Source organism: Xiphias gladius, chromosome 11 (genome assembly GCF_016859285.1).
Source record: "Xiphias gladius isolate SHS-SW01 ecotype Sanya breed wild chromosome 11, ASM1685928v1, whole genome shotgun sequence".
NCBI lineage: Eukaryota > Metazoa > Chordata > Actinopteri > Istiophoriformes > Xiphiidae > Xiphias > Xiphias gladius.
This window is the reverse complement of record NC_053410.1, coordinates 27123221-27146462: the sequence shown is the minus strand read 5'-3', so window position 1 is coordinate 27146462 and position 23242 is coordinate 27123221. Positions and strand designations below refer to the sequence as shown.

Below are 23242 nucleotides of genomic sequence, written 5' to 3'. Positions count from 1 at the left end.
CATTCCCCATCCCTCTGCCAAGTTTGGTGCAAATCAGTCATGATATTGTAGGCATTATTATACACGTGCAGATGAATGTGGAAACTGACTGTGCATTAGAAAATAACTTCCACAATCTTTTCTTCCCAAGTGTTAAGAGGTGGCAGTAGCAAGTAAACGATTTATCATCTCAAATCGGTAGAAGTTTTGTTACCACTTTTTAGTTATCATATTAATATAATTTCCTTTCTGCTAATCAGGGTGTAGGGTTCACTGTGGGAGACCTGCAGTAAGTTTGGGAAATTTGAGGAAAATGAATACGGGATTCTGTATTGTCACTGGAGTTTGTCATTGCACGTTGCAGAGATAGACTTTCAGCGCAGGAAAGAGTGGCGGCCAAAGATTATGAGACAGGACAGGCCCTGAATTTAAGACAGACTTGTTACTGCTACTCTCATGAAAAGGTATGCTTTAGTCTGGTCTGTATTTTCTTGTTGGTGTAGTAAACAGATGAATCGCACATTGAGATGATGGTTTTGGGGGGAGGGAGTGGTTGGTTCTTCGGCTCTACTTGCCTATTCACCTCACGCCACTGTCACCTCTAATATGTAATATCACACCTTAGTAGTGCATATTAGTTGGCAATCCAGCCTTGTTCATACCACAGTATGACCTTAATAAACGGACACATGGCAGTGGCTGGTCCAAGCCTATATTATGACACACTGCAGAGCAATTTGAAAGCTCCATCCCTTTGGAGATATCACATCCTTAAGAGTCCTTAATGGTCAGTATAAATATGTTGAACTCACTGATCACTTTGGTAGGAACTAAGGCTGTAGTCAAGCAAAGAAAATCTTGAAATCGTACCCACTCTTCAAGCAATGGATTGGTCAACGGGGGAAAAAAGTCTGCACGTTATCTCTAGATGAACTATAGTGCTTTGAATGCACTCTACCTGGCACTCTTTTTAGCCTAAATGAATCCTACACAAACATAAAAAGCTAGTATTTGCAGCATATTAAGTCATTTTAACCCAATTATTTTATACTGAAAGATAACTACAGACTCAAAGCTGACCAGTGTGCACCTGCCCATATTCATAATATTTCCGAAAATAGAACTATATCAACTAGTGCTGGTGATCCCAGTAAAAGAACTATTGAGGAAATATACACTCACAGCCTCAAGCATTAAACATAAAAATCTTGAAGAAAAAAAGTAAAAAGGAAAGACGAAGATAAAGACAAGCCAAAAGCAAAGTTAAACAAAGACAGAACTGCAAAGAGTTCAGGTACTAAACCTGTCAAAGTGAAAAATGTGCCAATGAGATCTCCCCAAGTGTAGGATGCTGTTGTTTTTATCAAGGGGATATTCACGGCAATTCTGGCAATTTATGATGTGCCTGATGAGGCTCTCTCAGAGACAGGTCTGGGTGTTACATTTGTGTTTGTGTGTTTGTAGTGCAGAGACAGAAAAAGAGAGGGGAAAAGACTGCTGATCAATTATGTGTTTGATTCTGATTATTTTCTTCAAACGTAATTTTGAATATTGAATGCAATCTTCTTTCTTCTGTTCCAAGGATGTTTGTATCTTGTCTTGTCTTTTTTTTAGAGTTCAACAGCTGGATGACCACAAGGCCGATAATGAAAGTTCAGTCCTGTAGTTAATTGTATTATCAGATCAAAACATCACTTTCTCCAGGTTCAAGATGGTAGTCCCAGGTCTGGCATACGTAACTTGTGACACCTTTTTTATAGGGTGAGAAGTTCATCTGGTCCTGAGCATGTCTGAATAGTTTATCATAAAAAGATGATAAGGTTACTTAGTGGGTCCAGGGAGTCTATAAAACTTTAATCCAAAGCCATTGTTTGTCTCCTACTGGTATTTGTAATGAAAACATTGTTTAGCCTATACAGTATATGATCAGACAACAGTTTAAATGCCCTTCACAATTTCCTAAAGGCCAAACTGATTTCATCAAGCATCTTGGTTTGTCCAAACACTCCAAACGCCAAAAAATTCAATTCATTGTAATGTGAACACAAGATATTCACATTTGAGAAGCTTAAACAAGAAAATGTTTTGATCATTTACTTAAGAGATAAATTAATCAGTTATCAAAGAATCCTGTAATTCCAAACCATTTACCTCTGTGTCCAGTGCACCACAACTACAATGTAAATCTTTTATCTGCTTCTTTGTGGACAGGCGCACAATAATGACATGCAACAAATAAAACTGGGAGCGTTGGAATCATGGCTGTATACAGCATGCAGCTTAACAACTTAGGCCACTACAACTCCCAGTGTTACATTGTCTTTGATAGTTTTGTCTGGAAGACAACAATTTCTGGTTTTCAATAACAAGATGTGTAATTTTAGAGAAAGTTCAAAAGGTTGTTACATCTTCTCATTGGTGTAGTGAGTATTTAGATCATTTAATTATGTAAAATGGCAATACCACAATGCAAGTAAAAGTTTCGCATTCAAAAATATAATGTAAAAGTAGAAAAGTATCACTAGAAAAATGTATGTTAAGTTTGAAAAGAAAAAGTACTCATTATGCATGCAGACTTATTATCATTATTATTATTATTAGGTTTACTCAGTTTCTCCCTGTTTTCAGTTGTTTTTACTATGTACTGGATGCACAGAGAGCAAATTTACATTTACAGTCTTGTCTTCTGTCTGAGAGAATGCTCTCTAACAATCACATTGTATATGCCAAAATGTGAGACTATTCCTTTACAAAACCCTTGATTAAGAGCTTACCTCACTGCAAGTAAAGGGCATCCTTAGTTTCCTCTTCCGTAATTCCTGAATGTCACAAGGTGCAACTAGAGGCTAAATATGGTTGCTGATTAACACATGTTGTTCCATGGGGAGAACTTGCACGTAGTAGCATGTGTTTGTGTTGGAGGGTTTTTCCTTACATATAGTATCTGTAAGGTAAAGTCCCAGTCTGTGAAAAAAAACAACTATCTTTTACTTCTGAGACCTACAGTATGTATTGTAGAAAAACATGCATTCTTTTATGGTTTGGGCTGCTAGCTGTACTTAACACATATTATCTTGCCAGCAACCAGCCAACTAATCTGTTAACACAAATTTATTATAGAAAGCAGTTCCGCAGTTCCTCTTACTATTGTAGTAACACACAAGGGGCAATCAGAGTGTTACTGTATTCAAAATTCTGTGCCAGACACTGGACACAAGCCACAGTAGTCACTGTATGAGAAGTTATCACATGCTGGACAAGTTTCCACTTGTTGACTTTTTTTAAACAGGAAGATATGGATACTATGTTCTTCACTGACATTTGCTTCATTGTGATTTACTGCTGAAGATGGCTTACTATCATCCTTTGCTCCCCACAGCCCTACAGGAGTATGAAAGCCTGCAGAGGAAGCATGAGACAGCAACCATGGAGGTGAGATTTGATATCAGTCAGGGTTAGAATGATAATATTGTACGTCTGACTGTATGTAGAGTTGGTTCAGTTTTGAACATCTCTGATATGATGAATGTCATATAGTTTAGTTACAGTAGCAGCAGTAGCAGTAATAGTAGTAGTAGCAGCAGTAGGATCATTTAGCAGTTACAGTAAAAGCAGTAGTTGGCCTCACTTTAGTAGTAGCTGTATTAACTGAAGGACAAGCAGAGGCAGGGAAAGCAGAAATAGTTGTAACAGTAGTAGTTGCTTACTACTATCCATGAATCTTCTTTGTCTTGTTGCTGAGAGACTGTGCACAAGAAAAATAAAATCCTTTTTTATGAGTTGAGTGTAAAACTGGATGAAGAAAATTTACCAAATTATGATTAATGATAATGAATAATAAAAGCAGAGAAACAATAGCAATGTCAGTGTGTGTGAATGAAGAGAGATTAAAGGGTATTATTAAAGGCTACGCTGATTACACAAACAAATGTGTAATGGCAAAATAGTACTTTGATCAATACATTACTGTCTTGTGCAACTTCATGTACGAGTCTGCGGCGCATTCAACACATTGTGTACTGATAACCCAGTTCCTCTTCTCATGGACAGCTAGGTAACTGGACGTTTCAGTTAAGACGAGAAAATACCAGGTTGCTGGACTTCGAACCTTTGTGTGACAGCCCCTCCTTTACATGCTCACGATTGTGTATAAAAAAGGAGACTCACAGAGCAGCTCTTTCCTCGTGGAGACCTGAGATCTCTGTATGCTTGAGCCCATTTGGAAATGTTGTCTGGAATATAAGCCAAAAGATAGTTCTGAGTCTCTATCTTTTTATTAAAGATTTCCACGACAAAATGGTTTGAGAGAAATGTTTGCACTGTTCTCGAGACAGGTTTATTTTGAATGTGACTACAGCCAAATAAAGCCACACAGCACCAAATGTTTGCTGGTTGTTCTCACACTCTATTTGTTATCTAAGATAAATGTGGAAATGTGCTTTTTAAAAATGCATTTAAAACTGTGTAGAGGATTCTAGGTATCTGGTTATTTGGTATACTGTATATTTAATATGGAAACATCACTTTTGGAGACAGTAATTATATTTACCCATCTGCCCTTCAGTGCTATACTGTATATAATATACTTTTTGATACGTTGTAACACATTTTCATTAAATTAGGCAGACAGGTTAAAGGATGATTAAAACAGCAGCCATCCTGTCGTAAAGCTGCTCTGTCTGTCTCTCTTCCATAAGTGCAAGAGACTGGAGGAGGAGAGAGACAAGGCCATCAAGAAGCTCAATGAGATCCAGCAAGGTAAGTTTATCTCTCCTGGGTCAATACATGTCCAGAAATTGAGATTACGACAGAAATGTTTTCATTCTACAAACAAGCTTTAACTAATGAATGTATTGATATAAATGGATACAGTGTGGCAGCATTTCTGCCAACTTCTCCCAGTGGCTAACAGCAGTTCTGCAACAACAACAAAAAAACCCAGCAGCTCTGAAATCATTCTCTCCATAGACCACTATTGGAAAAAGATCTATAAAGCGGCATCTAAGTGTAAAGTGTGTGGTACAACCTGGGCGAGACAAGGGATAGAGACACTGATATACAATGTGGAAGCAAAACATGATGGGAAAATTCTGTAAGTGCTATGTGAAGGCAACTGGACTTGCTTGAAGTTCTTCAAGACGTTTGGCCTCTCATCAGAAAGGCTCAAAACTGAAGAAGCCTTTCTGATGAGAGGCCAAACGTCTTGAAGAACTTCAAGCAAGTCCAGTTGCCTTCACATAGCACTTATAGAATACCATGACCTGGATGACTGAGAATCTTCACGACATGATGTGAAAAACAAACTTTTTGTATTGTATACACAAGGTGAGCAACCACTCCATTGGGCACCATCTTGGAGCACAGTATCCAGTTCTCACAATGCATCTACTCAACCAAATACCACAGAACTACATTTTTTTGCAAATTAGCTACATGTCAAAGAGTGAGTTTAAGATAGAGTTGGTAATCAACTTTCTCACTGCTGTATCCACAAGCTGGCTCATCCATATTTGTACACTGTAAAACATCAAACAGGAATTCAGTGGAATCAACTAATCTTTTCTCGTTAACTTAATGTAAATACATAAGTTTTGTTAATTTCAACATGAGTTTATAAACATGATTTATAAACTGAGTTGTTCTAGCTTGAGGTCTTCTGACTTGAAATGATGAGTTGAATGAACTGCTAATAAATCACTCAACCCATTAAATGAAGTTTTGAAAGAAACAAAACTAGCATATTAATTGACTTCCCAGCATGCATTGCTGGAGAGTTAAAAATCTCCAGAAACTCTAATTTTTTGTAGTTTGAAGAAAACAGACATGATGTAAACCTTCTGTGTGTCTTTAATCCATGCGAAGGAATGTCACGGTTGTTTCTTTGCATAAGAAACAACTGTGACAACCCCCCCACTTTGAATTCAACAAAGTCACTGTGAACACCCTGCTTTGCCTGTTGTCTTTGCATTGACTCTTGAACAAAATGGCTTCAGCAGCTGTAGTTGTAAATTCTTCCTGTCAAATGAAGAACTGACTCTTTCAACTGAGGAGATGTAAAAGGAAAGCAAGTCTGTCTGTAATGACTGTTCGTGTGACTAAACAGTCCGTTCAAATTGATACCTTAATTTTGTTGAACTCTCGAGTTCGGTGAACTCAGTTGTCTCCATATCACAGTTGTGACATTGAAAACCTTTTTCTAATTTCTCTATGGAGACTCAATAGCAAATGCCTGAAAACCCGAAATTGAAAAGTAAGTGTAGCAATTTATTTGATGAAGTCAGCACATTTTCCCACATATTATTATTTAGGCACAACACCCATTTACATTTCGAAGTCAGTTTTCAGGGAGTACTACTCAGTCTGTGAAAACAGTTGTATAAGGTAGTGTTTTGGACATACAGTATATTAAGGTTCTTCTAAAATAAAACAAAGATCACACACACAAACACATACACATGTACACATAAAAAGGCTGTTATACTGCTAATTTTTAATGGTATTAGTTTTAATTCAATGCAACACTAAAAAAACTTTAATTTAAACATTTTCAGATTTGTAATCTAAAAACAATTCTGATCAAATGTCAAGAAAACACTAATAGACAAACATGAAATTTGATATAAATTCAGCTTAGTGAGGCCTTTGCCAGCATTTTTTTTATTTTTAGCAGGCCCTCTTGTAATATAATCATATTACAATATTTAATAGATCGTGTATTTTCAGCAATCACTGTGTGAAGTGAATCAACCTTTGATTTCAAAATATGAAAATGTTTGAACATACAGTACATTCTTTCGAAGGTGTAAAAGATTCAACGCATCTGCCTACCTATACCTAGAGAGATCTCATTTTGTATGAGAGAACATGTGTTCTGTTGTCATAAATGTATGTTGTTTTGAAAATGATCACAGCTGTACAAATACAAACAGGACACAGATAATGACAGTGGAAAAGCACTTTCACTGCTCCAGCTTTTATCCTGAATCTGTTTCCCAACCCTACAAATATGTTTCAAATGTTTTAGCCCATCATTCAGCTTTCCGAAATGATTTTCTTTACAGGTTGAATGCTTTGCTATGACCACTTTAGTTAAGACAGAATTTGAAATAGGGCAACACATGTCAAAAGATGGAGCAAATAGTTTGTCTTTGTAATGGTGACAGTTGTGTGGATTTTCATCTGAATAAATTTGGCCCATACTCGTGTATTCAGTTTTTCTCCAGCCAAAACACATATTGTGTTTGACTTCCGTGTTAATAGAGGCTGCCTCACTGTGCCAAGCAGCTGCATATTAGGACCTATTACGTGATTTCATAGCTCTTAGAAAATTGCTCCTATTCACAACGAAACGGCTGGGGGTGGGGCGACAGGATTGGTGGGGGGTGCAGTGGGAGGACAGGAGAAAAAGCCCCCAACACACAATCATGCCTTTTCAATTGCCGATGGCAAGGTTGATGACAACATGACCATTGTGTTATAATGATAACACCACAAAGGCATCTGCCCCCCTCATCAAGGCTTCACAGCGGCTGCAGATACAATTTAATTCACTGCTCCATTGGCGGTGCTGATACCATTATGCAGCACGTCGGCACAGGGGTAATCACTGTCTTTCCTGAGAGGAGGATGAAAAAAGACAGGCACAAAAAGGAGGGGAGTAAAAAAAATAGAGTGATGATGATGGGGAGGCCGAAACTTACAATTAAGACTGCCAATTCTGACATGCCAGAGCCCCCCGTCGACTCGTGCTCATACACTTTCAACACTTCCACCGCTGTTTATTTACCATGGCTACCAGTAATTATAATTAACATGTCATTTAGTTCAAGGCGTCCTTTCGTAGGTTGTTGAGTGTGGCCACGTCATTATGGAAACAGGCGGAGAGGAATGGAGACAAGGTTGAGGATGAAAACTGGCAGCTAAGTGCTATTCAGTGACTGATGTTCAGGGCGCCGGAGGAACGTGGATATCGCCCAGTGCTGGCATTCATCAAGTTCTTAATTAGGTGTCACTGTGGGGAAGGAATTGCCCACAGCAATGGCACTAATGCTTAATATCTCCCTTGCTCAACCACAATGTTTAATTAGTAAAGTGGCAGGGCATTGTTTAAGGGTGTCCTTTTTGTTCTGAGGTGTGATTGCAGCTTAAACAACATTACGATTTGTGATGTGGAATTTTACCTGATTTTTCTTTTAACTACCTAGGTTCAGTTAAAGCTGCCCTAATCAATAATTTTCATATCTACAATGGATCACATGAATCCACACAGAATTATCACTAGCCCTGCAGTTCCCCTCACCTCCATGGAGCTTTTTAGCCACTGTTAGTTTTTTTGTTTGCTTTTCACCTCATAAACTTATTTTCATCAACCTAATTTCCACAATGTTTAATTAGTAAAGTGGCAGGGCATTGTTTAAGGGTGTCCTTTTTGTTCTGAGGTGTGATTGCAGCTTAAACAACATTACAATTTGTGATGTGGAATTTTACCTGATTTTTCTTTTAACTACCTAGGTTCAGTTAAAGCTGCCCTAATCAATAATTTTCATATCTACAATGGATCACATGAATCCACACAGAATTATCACTAGCCCTGCAGTTCCCCTCACCTCCATGGAGCTTTTTAGCCACTGTTAGTTTTTTTGTTTGCTTTTCACCTCATAAACTTATTTTCATCAACCTAATTTCCAGCAGAAGCAGGCACCTCTTTTTTCAGTGAAAAGCACCAAACAGCAGACAGACACAGTTAGACACTACTTTTTGAACAATAAGCAGTTCAAATATCTGGCACAAATAAGTGTCACACAGAACGTTGCAGCTATGCAGCGGTCATAATATTTATGAATTTTTAAGGGGATAATATTAATCTTATTTTAAGCTTAAGCAAGGTTAAGCTATAAGCTTGACAGTTTTTTCTTGACCTTGGAAACAGCAGTTGGCAAAACAGTTTCAAAGTTCACTTACTTGCTTGTTTGGAGCTTCGACCATACCACATGGTATTCTAAAGTATTCTTAGTTGTCATGGAACTGTAATGGAACTGTCAAATGTTCCATTATTCTGAGCTCTTCTATAAGTCCATCTGCTAATGAAGAATGTGTGATATGGTTGAAAGCTTGATAACAAACAAGTAAGTGGACCTTAAATTGAAGTTGTTTTTTTAAAAATACATGAGATGTCGTGTTTTTACATTGTTCCTCTCCTGTCCAAAAATCACATAATGCAGCTTTAACATCGATATCTATCAAGGAAGAAAAGGTTCAACTAAGCCTGAATTTATTGCACCTCATTGATCTTTTCAGAAGATAAGATTAGGATTAACTTTCAGCCTGGTGTTTCTGTATATTGAACAGACATTGTATACTTCAGTAAATACAAATTCAATTCCTCTATTTACTTGATTTAACACCCTTCAGTGTTTTATCAAATAAAAATTCACCATTCTTCTCATCATATATTTTTCTAGCGCAGCCATATTGTTGTAGCAAAGACTTAAGGCTTAAAGGCATATGTTCACCCTCACCCTGGGTTAAGTGCAGCATCACATGTATTATTCTGAACAAAAAGCCCACATACACCCTAAACTATTATTCATACTGTAGTCATATGCTTAAAATTGTTTCCTGCATGTACTTTATTCAGTCTATACTCAATACACATTGGCCTTGGCTGATGAAAATAAAAAGGTAGGGAAAATTATCTGAATAAAAGATAGATTGGTAACAATATTTAGTTCGCTTCCTTTTGAATTGAAATCATAGTGATGCACTCAAGTCACTCACCAATGAGGGTACGCAGATGGTAGACACAATAGGAAGCAGAAATATACTTCAGTGTCAAGTGTTACGGCGCTCTTATCTCAATTAACTGCGCAATGAAAGAAGTCACAGGTATGCACCCACTCATTTAGAACATCCTAAACATGTTATTTGATTCCTTGATGGCATTTTGATCAGGTTCAATAGCCATGAGTTGACTTTTAAGCTTTGTATTGACACAAATAGTTATTGAAGAAGAATTTTATGTGCTGCTTTTCATATTTCATTAACATTGTCTCATCAACAAACACTACTGACCACTGGGCTTCTTTGCTAAGGAGCAGAAATTGTAAGATGAACATGCATTATTTTCTTGTTTCTGTATATGTTTGTATCATTGACCATGGATTTATTTACTCTCTTAATTTTTTGCTTTATCGGTGGGTTAATGGTGTTTTAATTGGTCAAATGGGACACTGACATGATGGGTCTTAGCAAGGTGACATTTGTTATCAGTTCGGCTAGAGAGGCTACTCCATTAAATTTTGACAAAATTACTGATGCTGTATTTTTCTTTAATAATATTGTTAGAGATGTTGATTGTGTCCCACTTATTTTTGCACTTTATTTTTCCCTTATTGGTCCTTGCAAGCCATACTATGTGAGGCACCGTAAAGACCCCTATTAGTAGTGGAACATAAGAAGTATATTAACTCAAGTACTTAAGTACACTTTTGAGATATTTGTATATATTAGTATTTTCATTGCATGCTATTTCACAATTCCATTCCACTATATTTCAGAGAGAACTTAGTACTTACTAGTTAATAAATCTAGATTTTCATACAAAACATCTAATGAGCTTCTAAAATTATGCATTGTTATAGACTACCTTACCTGATAGTGTATAAAACAGTTGAAATTAGCACCTTATCACCCAACTACTATGCTACTTTATTTTATTTATTTATTTATTTATTATTATTATTGCAGTATCAATAAAATAACTTAATAAAGTAACATGCAGAGGTGCCATTTTTGCATATTACATTTGGCTGATGGGATGCCGGCTGTCATGTGCCCGCCATATATATATATATATATATATATGTGAATATAAATATGCATAAATATATATATATATATATATATATATATATACACACACACACACACACACACACACACACACACACACACAGACACACACACACACCTACGATTAGGTACACAAGTATTTGGACAGTATAGTCCTTCTTTTTCAGAGGCTGACAGTTGATCAATTTCATGTCCAGTTGTGGCCTGTTCCCTCGTTATTTCATGAAAAACTAAGCAGATAAAAGGTGTGGAGTTGATTACAAGTGTTGACTTTTCATTTGGTAGCTGTTCATGAAGACACCTTCATGAATGTAAATACAGAGGATTTACCACAAGGTGTAAACCACTTGTAACACTCAGAAAGGCCAGAAAAGACTTTGCCAGAAACCCTCTAAAAAAAGCCTGCCCAGTTCTGGAACAAGATTTTATGGACAGATGAAACCAAGATTAATTTGTACCAAAAGGATGGGAAGAGAAGAGTCATCTGTCAAACAGGCAGTGTTATGGAATGGGCATATGTATGGGTGCCAATGGAACTGGGTCACTGGTGTTTATTGATGATGTGACTGCTGATAGAAGTAGTAGCATGAATTCTGAAGTGTGTATAGGGCTATAGTACCTGCTCAGATTCAGCCAAATGATGTAGACTGATAGGACGGTACTTCACAGTACAGATGGATAATGACCCAGAACATACTGTGAAAGCAACCAAGGAGCTTCTCAAGGCAAAGAAATGGAATATTCTTTAATGGCCAAGTCAGTCACCTGACCTCAACCCAATTGACAACGCCTTTCACTTACTGAAGACTATAAGACTTGAATGAAAAAGTCAGCACTGAAATGCAGTAATAGACATTAGGACATTACTAAGACTTCTGAGCAATACAAAAACGTACCACTTTCTTGAAAAAAACATTGACAGTAAGCATAATCCAAGCAGCAATTATATTTCCTTTCAAATGTATTTAGAAAAAAAACCATAGCTTTTAACCTAATTTCTAGGAAACAAAGAGTGTATACTGTCTGTACTTAGGCAATATATGCAGTATGTATAGGTGCTTACAATGATGTACCAGTCAGTGACAGTCAGTGTCATTCTGTGACATTTAATACTGTGTTCGATTAGTTGGTGTGTAGATGTGGCTTGTAGCAGAGGTCACATTGTGAGAATTTGGTCCTAAAGTTCTGTCAGAATTTTGATGCTGCCTGTCTTTGGTCTTCAAAGCTTTAAATGAGCCATCAGTGGAGATGAGTGATCAGTGAGATCTAGGACCACAATTGTCAACTATCATCTGGGACAGCCCAAAATTACACTATGCATAGGGGCCTTAAGACATTCAGTGTTTCACACCAAGTTATAAAATAATTTCAATATGGTTTATAATTTTCTATGTCTTTAATTCTCTTTTTTCCTAGTGTCTCAGATGGTCATTGAAGAGGTCGGTGCCATTCAGGAGAACCTGGAGATCGAGAGGACATGTAGAGAAAGTGCTGAAGCCCTGGCCTCCAAGGTGCAGTTCATCTTTAGTACAAGTACTGTCTTCTAGTACTGTTGAAATAAAATGAGCTAACAATCTGTCGTGCCATCTGTGTTATTTCTGTTACTGAAATGTCCTAACTTGGATTCGAGTCCAATAAAACATGCTCACAATCAAGAAAATCATATCATTACGTTAAAGCTAGGTAGGAATCATGTAATCAGAATTGCAGGATCTTGTGGAACTGAAAGAGTTTGGCTAAATAAATACTACAGTATCAAATCAGCAATTTAAGATGACTCTCTAATCAGTATATTCTAGAAACCATCACTTTGACATATTCAATTTGTATGTTGTAATCAAAGGCACTCTGTTTTCCTCCAGTTCTGTTGCTGTCCCTATATCTTAGTTTCTAAAATTGCATTGTATTCTTTGATTCAGAGTACAGTTTTTTTTGGGGTCCTTGCTAAAATGTGAGCTGTGATTGAGAGTGGGGGAGCTTGGCACATAGTGATTTTGCAGCCGACTGGTGTTGAGTTTTTCACTGTAATCATTTCTTATTTAATATCTAGACAAAAGCCCTCAAGATTTGGGGCAGTGGGAGGCTGAGTTTGAATAATGGTGAAGGTTGATTTAAAGGCTTTTTGTCTTATATTTCTTACCCTTCAATGGTCCTCTTTCCTATGGCTTTTTTTTTCATCCTCATCTTACACGAGTGAAAAAGTGAGATTTGCACTGGCCCAAATACTATAAGGTATCTGGGTAGTTGACTAGGTGGTTGATAAATACTACTGGCTCAAAGATGTCTTCACTGGCTTTGAAAAATTTGACTCTCATGACACTCCTGCTACTCGTCTATTGACATCATTTACTGCTCATTAATGCAATTAATTTTACATTTTGTGAAGGGTAAAAAGCTTAACCTTTAAATGAATTCATAACAAATTACAGTATTATTTATTATTATTCCAATATTCAGCATAATGATATATTACATTTATTCTTGATGTTTCAGTTGAAACTCTACTGTAATCCTGTAGTCTATTATATATGTTGAAGAAATGTACCTTTATTTTTTAGTATTATTTACAATCTGCTGTAACTTACGAGGTAGCAATGGATGGTGAGTCTGAACCAGTGGCGTCACCTACAATGACGGTGCCAGTGCAAGATTTTTTTATTGACTTTGAGATACACACAGTCAAGCAAACACGCACACACACACACACACACACACACACACACACACACACACACACACACACACACACACAAAGAAAAGATAATTATTTATAGGTACATACTTTTTATGTTGCTGTGTGTCTTAATTGTCTTTGATATGTTTCCCTTTGCCCTTAAGCAGTTTGCTTTTGGCCTGCCACACAAAAAAAAAGTGAAGCAAAAAAATTTAAACCAAAATTGATTTGATTCATACCTGTTCCAGATTTGGAACCTATACTGTATGCCAGCCGCAGACAACAACTTTAAAGCAATTATAATTTTGAAAAAATAATGGCTAATCATTTCTCCATTGGGCTAGGGGACCAAATGGAATACTGAGAAAGGGTTAAACTTTAGACAATAGAATTTACTGTGACATGAATCATGTAGAAAACTTCTAACAGCTGAGACTTTACTACCCACCCCTGCCAGAGTAGCCTACCCATCTACTGTATATCTGAAAAAGTAAAGAAAAAGTAAATAGAAGGTAAATGTAATGTCCACATAATTGTGAGGGGGGCAGACCTGCAATACCGTGATGGGACTGCACATTTATTGTAAGTGTGACAAATGATATTGATATTGTTGCATTTCCTTCTTGTTCATGGTGTAAGCTGAAAAAGACCAAAAAATAAAGGTGATGAAGGTGTGAAAGGAGTTGTTTTTCAAAGATCTAACAGTTCAAATGCCCCTGTGCTCAGAGAAAATGATCGTTGTAACAGAGAATGAGAGTCAGTTTCTGCTTCCTAAATGAGATTTACTACAGTATTAAGCATTGCCTTGCAGTATGATGCTACTGTATCAAGATTTCACTATCAAAATCATTTGCATTTACTTGTAATTAGATTAACTTACTTTTGGAGGAGAAATAAAACCTAAAAATATAAACCTCTCAGGAAGCAAGTTTAGTAGAATGTTTTGACTTTTATTAGAATATTCAGTTATTGTCTTGTCAATAACTCATTGCCTAACCTACGGAGGAGCAGAGATCAGGACGTATGGCTATGACAGTTTATTAACACTCTCCACATCCATTCAATAAACTTGGATAGGGTTTATGTCTCAGAATCCTAATTTATCTAAGCAGACCAAGCTAAGCAATGCACGACACAAGGATGGATGTAAGAATACTCAATGAGAGAAGGGGGAATTTGTAGAGATGTAGCAAATGTAAATCTATCTGACCAGTCTAGTATATGTTCCATTTCTGGCCAAATGTGCTTTTTGGGCATTTTTCTAAAATATAAAAAAATATATAACATGTGTTTCCTATATTCTGTGTAGTGTCCTGTAGTAATTTGAATGTAAATACAGAGGGTTTACCATAAGGTACAAGCCACTGGTAACACTCAAGAACAGAAAGGCCAGATTAGACTTTGCCAGAAAACATCTTAAAAAAGCTGCCCAGTTCTGGATCGAGATTCTTTGGACAGATGAAACGCAGATTAACTTGTACCAGAATGACGGGAAGACAAGAGTCAGTGGTATGGCATGGGCATGTATGGCTGCCAATGGAATTGGGTCATTGGAGATTATTGATGATGTGACTGCTGATAGAAGTAGCAGCATGAATTCTGAAGTGTGTATAGGGCTATAGTACCTGCTCAGATTCAGCCAAATGCTGCAAATGTGATAGGATGGTACTTCACAGTACAGATGGATAATGACCCAAAACATACTGGGAAAGCAACCCAGGAGCTTCTCAAGGCAAAGAAATTGAATATTCTTTAATGGCCAAGTCAGTCACCTGACCTCAGCCCAAGTGAGCACGCTTTTCACTTACTGACAACAAAACTCAGGGCAGAGAGACCCACAAACTAGCAGCAACTGTAGGCAGCTGAAGTAAAGGCCTGACAAAGCATCTCAAGGGAGGAAACTCAGAATTTGGTGATGTCCATGGGTTCCAGACTTCAGGCAGTCATTGACTGCAAAGGATTTTCATTCAAGTATTAAAAATAATCCTTCCATTTATAATTATGTTGTCAAACCCCTTGAGTTAAAGCTGAAAGTCTTCACTTCAGTTACATCTTAATATGTTCATTTCAAATCAATTGTGGTGGTGTACAGAGGCAAAATTAGGAAAATTATCTGACCGTCCAAAAACTTATGGACCTAGCTGTATAAAGTGTAGCATTGTAGCATTAACTTAAGGCTTAAGACTTTTCTAACCAAAAAGGTTAGAAAAGTCGAGAAACAAGTATGTAGTAGATTTAATTCAATTCAATTCAATTTTATTTATATAGTGCCAAATCATAACAGAGGTTATCTCAGGGCACTTTTCATGTAGAGCAGGTCTAGACCATAGTCTTTACATTTACAGAGACCCAACATTCCCCCATGAGCAAGCACTTGGTGACTGCAAAAACTCCCTTTTAACAGGTAGAAACCTTGACCCCGGCTCATGGTGGGCAGTCGTCTGCCCGACTGGCTGGGTTGAGAGAGAGAGGGAGAAGGGGGGGGCATAGCACAGTAGACGTATAACATAAAGATGTGTAACAATAATGAAACTAATAATAAAACTAATAATTATAATAATAGGTTGAATAATAATACTAATAAAACTAAATATAATAATAGATGATAATCATAATATTTGAAGCAGTGGTCGTTGAGCAGGATCATGGGGGCAGTATGTGGTTGGCAGTCACAGATCCAGACTCTAGCACCAGGGGCAGAAATACCTTCAGAAAGCGACAGGAGGAGAGAGGAGAGAGACGAAAATCGACAAAACTAAGGGAGAGAGAAGAAGTCAAGTTAGTAACGCGCACTGATGGGATATGAATGCGTAAAGATGGAGAGGAAGAGGAGGAAAGAGGAGCTTGGTGCATCATGGGCTAGTCACCCAGCAGTCTAGGCCTATAGCAGCATAACTAGGGGGTGGTCCAAGACAAGCCTGAGCCAGTCCTGACTGTAAGCTTTATAAAAAAGGAAGGTTTTAAGCCTACTCTTAAATGTGGAGAGGGTTACTGCCTCCCGGACCAAAGCTGGAAGATGGTTCCACAGTAGAGGAGCCTGATAACTTAAGGCTCTGCCTCCTATTCTACCTTTGGAGATTCAAGGAACCACAAGCAAGCCTGCATTCTGGGACTGCAGTGTTCTTGTGGGGTAATAGGGTACTATGAGCTCTTTAAGATATGATGGTGCCTGACCATTAAGGGCTTTGTAGGTGAGGAGAAGGATTTGAAATTCTATTCTGAATTTTACAGGGAACAAATGCAGAGAAGCTAACATAGGAGAAATGTGATCTCTTCCTAGTTCCTAGTTCCTGTCAGTACTCATGCTGCAGCATTCTGGATCAGCTGGAGAGTATTTAAAGATTTGTTGGGACAGCCTGATAATAGGGAATTACAATAATCCAGCCTAGAGGTAACAAAAGCATGGACATTTTTTTCAGCGTCTTTTTGAGAAAGGGTGTGCCTGATTTTTGAAATGTTACATAGGTGAAAAAGGCCACAAAGTTTGTTTTAGGTGAAAGTTAAAGGACATATCCTGATCAAAGAGAACTCCGAGATTCCAAACAGTGGTGCTGGAGGCCAGGGCAAAGCCATTCAAAGTAACTTAATCATTGGATAAGGCGTTTCTGAGGTGTTGGGGGCTAAGCAGAATAACTTCAGTTTTTTCTGAGTTTACCAGCAGAAAGTTGCTGGTCATCCAGGTCTTTATGTCCTTAAAGCAAGCTTGAAGTTTAGCTAACTGATTGGTTTCCCAAGTCTTCATTGACAGTGCAATTGGGTATCATCAGCATTGCAATGGAAGTTTCTGGAATGTTTCCTAATAATATTGCCTAAATGAAGCATATATAAGGTGAATAGAACTGGTCCAAGCACAGAACCTTGAGGAACTCTGTGACTAACTTTTGAGTATATGAAGGATTTATCGTTAACGTCCATAAACTAAACAAAAAAACTAAAAAATAAACATAGCAGTTTCACTAGGTGCCGGGGCCCTAATAATAACTAGACCTGCAGGCAGGTATTAACAGGGTCAAAGCCCCCAGTTTAAATCACATCTGGTGGCCCATCAAGGCGATGCAAGTGATTCAGTGGGGCATGAGAAAGTACTGGACCAAGTTTTGTGTTAATAACAATAACGGTTGCCATGATATGCAACACTCACTGTTTTGACTGCAACCTATGGGAAGTTGTTCCTTCATATTTTTTTGGATTACCAAAATTATTTCAACAGCTTTTGATGATTAAAGTCCTTAGATTCTATTTGCAAAGTTTTGTGCAGATCGGAGGTTTCGTATAGGCTTCAACTTTGTGAAAAAAAATTATTGGCTTAAATGGGCCTATATCACGAGATTCAGCTACATTCAGGGAACGCATGCACATAAAGTGCGATGTACTATGTGGGAGTTACTAGCCAAAACATGCTTACCTTGATTATAGCGTCATCTACTGGTGGACATATGTCATTTTTGATGTCTGACGTGTGCACCTTCGTCACCTCCTGAAATTTCGTTTACGTAACTTGTACAATGTATAGTGCAGTACACTTTTACCAATGGAAGAATAAAAAAAATTATGAAAAAAATAAAAAATAAAAAACCTGAGCAATTACAATAGAGTTCCGACGCAAGTCAAACCTGAAGGCCCCCATGTGCGATGCAAGGCTCAGATTGAGAGCAGTACAGAGACTGGAAATTTTCCGAGGTGTATTCCAGAAAGCGTGGTTTACATAGTCTGGCATAAACCCTGGATTTGGCGTTGAGAGAACCTATTGCGACTTAACCCGAGTTTTGGGGTAAGTCGACCTTCTCGCTACTTCACAGTTGTTAATATGCTATTCGGATCTGCTAGATACTTTAACAGTTAGCAAAGGCTTCTCTGTCTCCCTCTCACTCTCCTGCTCTCTCTTGCTCGGTGTGTCTTATGTTTAGTTACTCCTCTGCCTCCTTTAGTGATAATGGTACATGTAATAAATGGAATTTATTGGCAGTGATCGGGGTGAGGTCCAGTGGATTGCAAGCACGGCTCTGTACCATGGAAACCAAATCGTTAGCTGCTGTAGTTAGCCAGCCCACAGTAGCCCATGGTTAACCACCAACCAGTTCACGTTTCAAACAGATACTCCGCTGAAAAACCAACTCTGGTTATTGGCGGCTCTATCTATCATCGTTTCACCAGCAACCATAGTCAAATGCATTCCTGGGGCCAGAGTCGGCAGTGTTGAATCCCATTTAAAACTACTGGCTAAGGATGAATGTAAATATAGTAAGATTGTTATTCATGTAACAACACCCGATTATGCCAATCGGAGGATATGAAAATTAATGTTGAGTCGGTGTGTATATATGCAAAGACAATGTCGGACTCTGTAGTTTTCTCTTGGCCCCTGCCCAGTCTGACCAGTGATGACATGTTTAGCCGCATGTCATCATTCAGCTGCTGGCTGTCGAGGTGGTGTCTAGCCAGCAACATGGGCTTTGTAGATTATTGGCTAACTTTCTGGGGAAGACCTGGTCTGATTAGGAGAGATGGCGTACATCCCACATTGGATGGAGCAGCTCTCATATCTAGAAGAATCTAGAGTTTATTAGTAGACCAAAACCATGACAACCCAGAATTGAGACCAGGAGGCAGAGTTGCAGTCTTAGACATTTCTCTGTGCTTCCATTACAGCAGTCACACACCCAGACCCCCATAGAGACTGTGTCTGCACCCTGACCACCTAAACTTAATTAAATAAAAAATAAACAGAAAACTAGTTGTACAGAAAAAAATAATAAAAGTTTAGACCACCTCTGCAAAAGTACAACAAAATAGGAGAATTAAATGTGGACTATTAAACGTTAGATCTCTGTCATCCAAAGCTGTATTAGTAAATGATCTAATATCAGATCATTATATCGATATATTTAGTCTCACCGAAACCTGGCTGTGTCATGGTGAATATGTTAGCTTAAATGAATCCACCGCCCCCAGTCATTTAATACTCACATTCAAGGGCACCGGCCGAGGAGGTGGAGTTGCTGCCATATTCAACTCAAGCCTAATAATCAACCCTAAACCTAAACTCAATTATAACTCATATGAAAGCCTGGTTCTTAGTCTTACACATCCATCATGGGAAACTTTAAAGCCTATTCTATTTGTTATAGTGTACTGCGCTCCTGGACCATACTCTGAATTTATATCTGAATTCTCAGAGTTTTTATCAAGTTTAGTCCTTAGTACAGTTAAAATATTTATAGTAGGTGATTTTAATATTCATGTGGACGTTGATAATGTAAATAAACAAGCACAATAAACACTGATTTAACCACAACCTCAACCTTGTCCTGACATATGGGACCGGAATTGAACATTTAATAGTCTTTCCTTAGAATCCTCTTTTATCAGACCATTATTTAATAACTTTTGAATTCCTATTTATTAATTGAGGATTGTCAGGCACGATTTAGAGTGCACCATAGCATAGAGACAGCACTGGTGAAAGTTACAAATAATCATCTAATTACATCAAACATAGGACTTTTCTCTGCACTTATCTTTTTAGATCTTAGTAATGCATTTGACACTATTGAAAATCACATCAGATTAAGGAGAGTGGAACATTTAATTGGGATTAAAGGAACCGTTCTAATCTGGTTTAAATCCTATTTATCAGATCGATAAATTCTCCATATACTCAAAAGTTAGTCAAGGAGTTCCTCAAGGTTCTGTGCTTGAACAGTTCTATTCACCTTATATATGCTTCCTTTAGGCAATATTATTATGAAACACTCCATAAACTTCAATTGTTATGCAGATGACACCTAATTGTACTTGTCAATGAAGCCTAATGAAACCAATCAGTTAGCTAAACTTCAAGCATGCCTAAGGACATAAAGACCTGGATGACCAGCAACTTTCTGCTGTTAAACTCAGACAAAACTGAAGTTATTCTACTTAGCTCTGGACACCTCAGAAACATATTATCTAAAGATATAGTTACTTAAGATCAGTGGAGATCTTAGATTCAGCTAAATTTAGGGAATCTGTGCATGTAAGGTATTTAGTATAGAGTTACAAGCCAAAACACACTTACCTTGATTATAGCAACACCTGCTGGTGGATATGTGTCATTTTTGGTGTCTGACATGTGCACCATTCTATGCCTCCCCTGGAAATTTAACTTACATAATTTTACAGTGAATGCTGCACTATCACTTTTATCAACGTAAGAATTATAAAAACCAAAAAAAAAAATATATAAAATTAAAATCTGAGCAATTACAATAGTGTTCCCAGCACTGCTGATACTGGGAACCACGCTGCTTTGGATGCATGGCCCCCAGCCCACAGGCTGACTCCAGTCAGGGAGAACCATCTCAAAGATAATCAAGAGAAATGGAAGGCACCTGAGCTAAATTTTAAGTGTCATAGCAAAGGTCTGAATACTAATGTCAATGTGATATTTTTGTTTTTTTCTTTTTAATAGATTTGCAAAAAATTCTAAAATTCTGATTTCGCTTTGTCATTAGGGGTATTGATGGGAATCAGTCAAGCTTTATTTGATGTCTTTGGCCTCTTCTGCTCTTTGCTTCTTTCATCGTCTTCTTCCTTGATATAAAAAAATGACCATAATTAGACACTCCTTGTGACTATCTTGCTAACATAGAAGGGAGTATGAGCACTCACTATGGGAGGCAGACAGACCGATAGTCCTTGATTAGCCATGTCTGCGAACATATGCATGTATCAACTATTCACTTACTTAAGTTGAAAGCAACATATTTAATAACCATTAACCCGTAAGTACTGTGAATAGAATAAGGTTGGAAGATATTACCTTTTTGAACTGTGTTGACCTTTCAGTAGCATTTCAGCAATACTTATTTACATATAAATCAAACCCAAAATACATGAGGAGATGTTCTCAAAGAAGGACAGACAACCTGAAGTATTAATTTCCTTGCAACCAATGATGGTAATTTGGCCTACCACATATTCCCAGTCTGAAAGAGGCTAAAGTTCAGAGCAATTCCTTAAGCCCGCAATTTTGAATTAAAAAAGCGACCAGAGGGTGTTAGCAATTTACAACCAGTCAAATCAGAATGTGTTTTTGGTGCTTAATGTTTTTGTGTTGACATGTGATCAAAGGTAAAATGAAGGGGCCGTGACTTTGTAATGGTGACCTCCAGAAAGTGCTAGCCCAATGCTATGTCAGCCTTATCTGAGTATATAATTTTATATATACATTTCTTGCCGACTGTAGGTTATTATCAAAATAATGTGATTCCGTTTGATGTATTGTTGATTGCATTCCAGTAATAAGATGTAGCCTGGAGGGCATCATCAAAAGATGGAATTGCTGCAATCCGCTCCCGCCAGGATGCCATTAATAAATGTCTTTTATGGCTTGCTTTTCTATTTCTTTCCTTTTTTTCCTCTCCGGGCACTTTTCTTCCTTAAGATGACACCAAGAAACATGCATAATTGACATCCATCTCCTTCCCATAGGCTTCATTCATATTTTCCTTAGCGATGGTGTCCTTAATTGATACATATGGCAATCCTGATGATTGAAGTTTTAGAAATGGAATGGCCATTGTGGCAGTTTAGTATGTATGCTTGAAGTAGAACTGATCAATTTGTAAAGAGTTTCAAGGAAAAACACCACATAAGAATACGTGTTAGAAGTTATAATCACACAGAAAAACATGATGTACAGAAATGCAAGATGCAATACATGTCACATCAAAATACTGTGATTACATCTAAAAGGAGACATTTTCTGCTTCCTTCATCTGCTTGTGCTCCTCTAATGATGTCTGTTTTTTCACACCTTATCATTGCTTTTGCATGCGTCCTGCCATTATGGCTGATTGCAGGGCCAAAGAAAAGAGGAAATCAGAACAACATCTCATCTACCCTGTCTGTCTCTCTGCTACCTTCTTTCTTTATATTTATTCCGCTAGCTTAATGTGCAGATTTGAATAATGAAGGCACTGTTTGATGCAGGCTCTGTCAGTTTTTGTTGGATTCAGGTAATCTTTTAAGAAATATGCGCTGAATATGCCGTAAGTTGTGCATTCAGATGTTGCATCTGTAGCAGCACCATCTAATCTCTCCATTTACATTAAACTTTAGTTTTATTGTCATGGCTGTGTTGTTGAATGGCTGGATCTACTGTTGAGCAAATTATCTATGAAATAACTCTCCAGTCAAAGAAAAAAAGTCTAATTTTTGATAAGTTTAGTGTTACTGCTTTTTGTACCATCTTTGCAACGTAATCATGCCCAAAAGATTTTACATAGAGGTAATACAGAAGTAAGTTGTTATTACCCAACCCAAGTGATTAATTGTGTAAATTAGTCCAACCATCTTTTTTTGCATATTGCCTCCATGTAATTTCAAGATTCGAGATAAAATACAGTTACTGAAAAACTATATTTAATTTATACAGTAAATAATCTATATTACTATTTGTATAACCATTACTATATACTAGTATTTAAAACAAATGTTGACTTCGATGTGAATTTACATAAAATTTTTAAATACTGTATGTGAATTCTTACGCCTTTCTGTATTCACCAAGACATATTCTCAATACAGGTTTTGCTGGAAAATGGATGGGAGGCTACAATATTTCTTAGGTTCTAAGAACCTAAAAGTCAGTGCTTTAGCTGCAATGAAAAAAAAAGATGCCAGTGCTCTAAACCAATGGTTCTAAACCTTGGGGTCAGGAGGACAGAGGCAGCCGACTTAGACCACAGACTGTAC

General features: G+C 37.5%; 1 protein-coding gene across 1 annotated transcript in view; it reads left to right on the top strand.

Annotated features, from left to right (window-relative positions):
- The window catches only part of shtn1 (shootin 1), a 39328-nt gene that overhangs the window by 806 nt on the left and 15280 nt on the right, over nucleotides 1-23242 (top strand). Inside the window, exons 2-4 of the mRNA XM_040139654.1 lie at nucleotides 3359-3411; nucleotides 4677-4737; nucleotides 12247-12341. Coding sequence (XP_039995588.1) covers nucleotides 3359-3411; nucleotides 4677-4737; nucleotides 12247-12341 — 209 coding nt within the window. The remainder of the gene's footprint in view (nucleotides 1-3358; nucleotides 3412-4676; nucleotides 4738-12246; nucleotides 12342-23242) is intronic.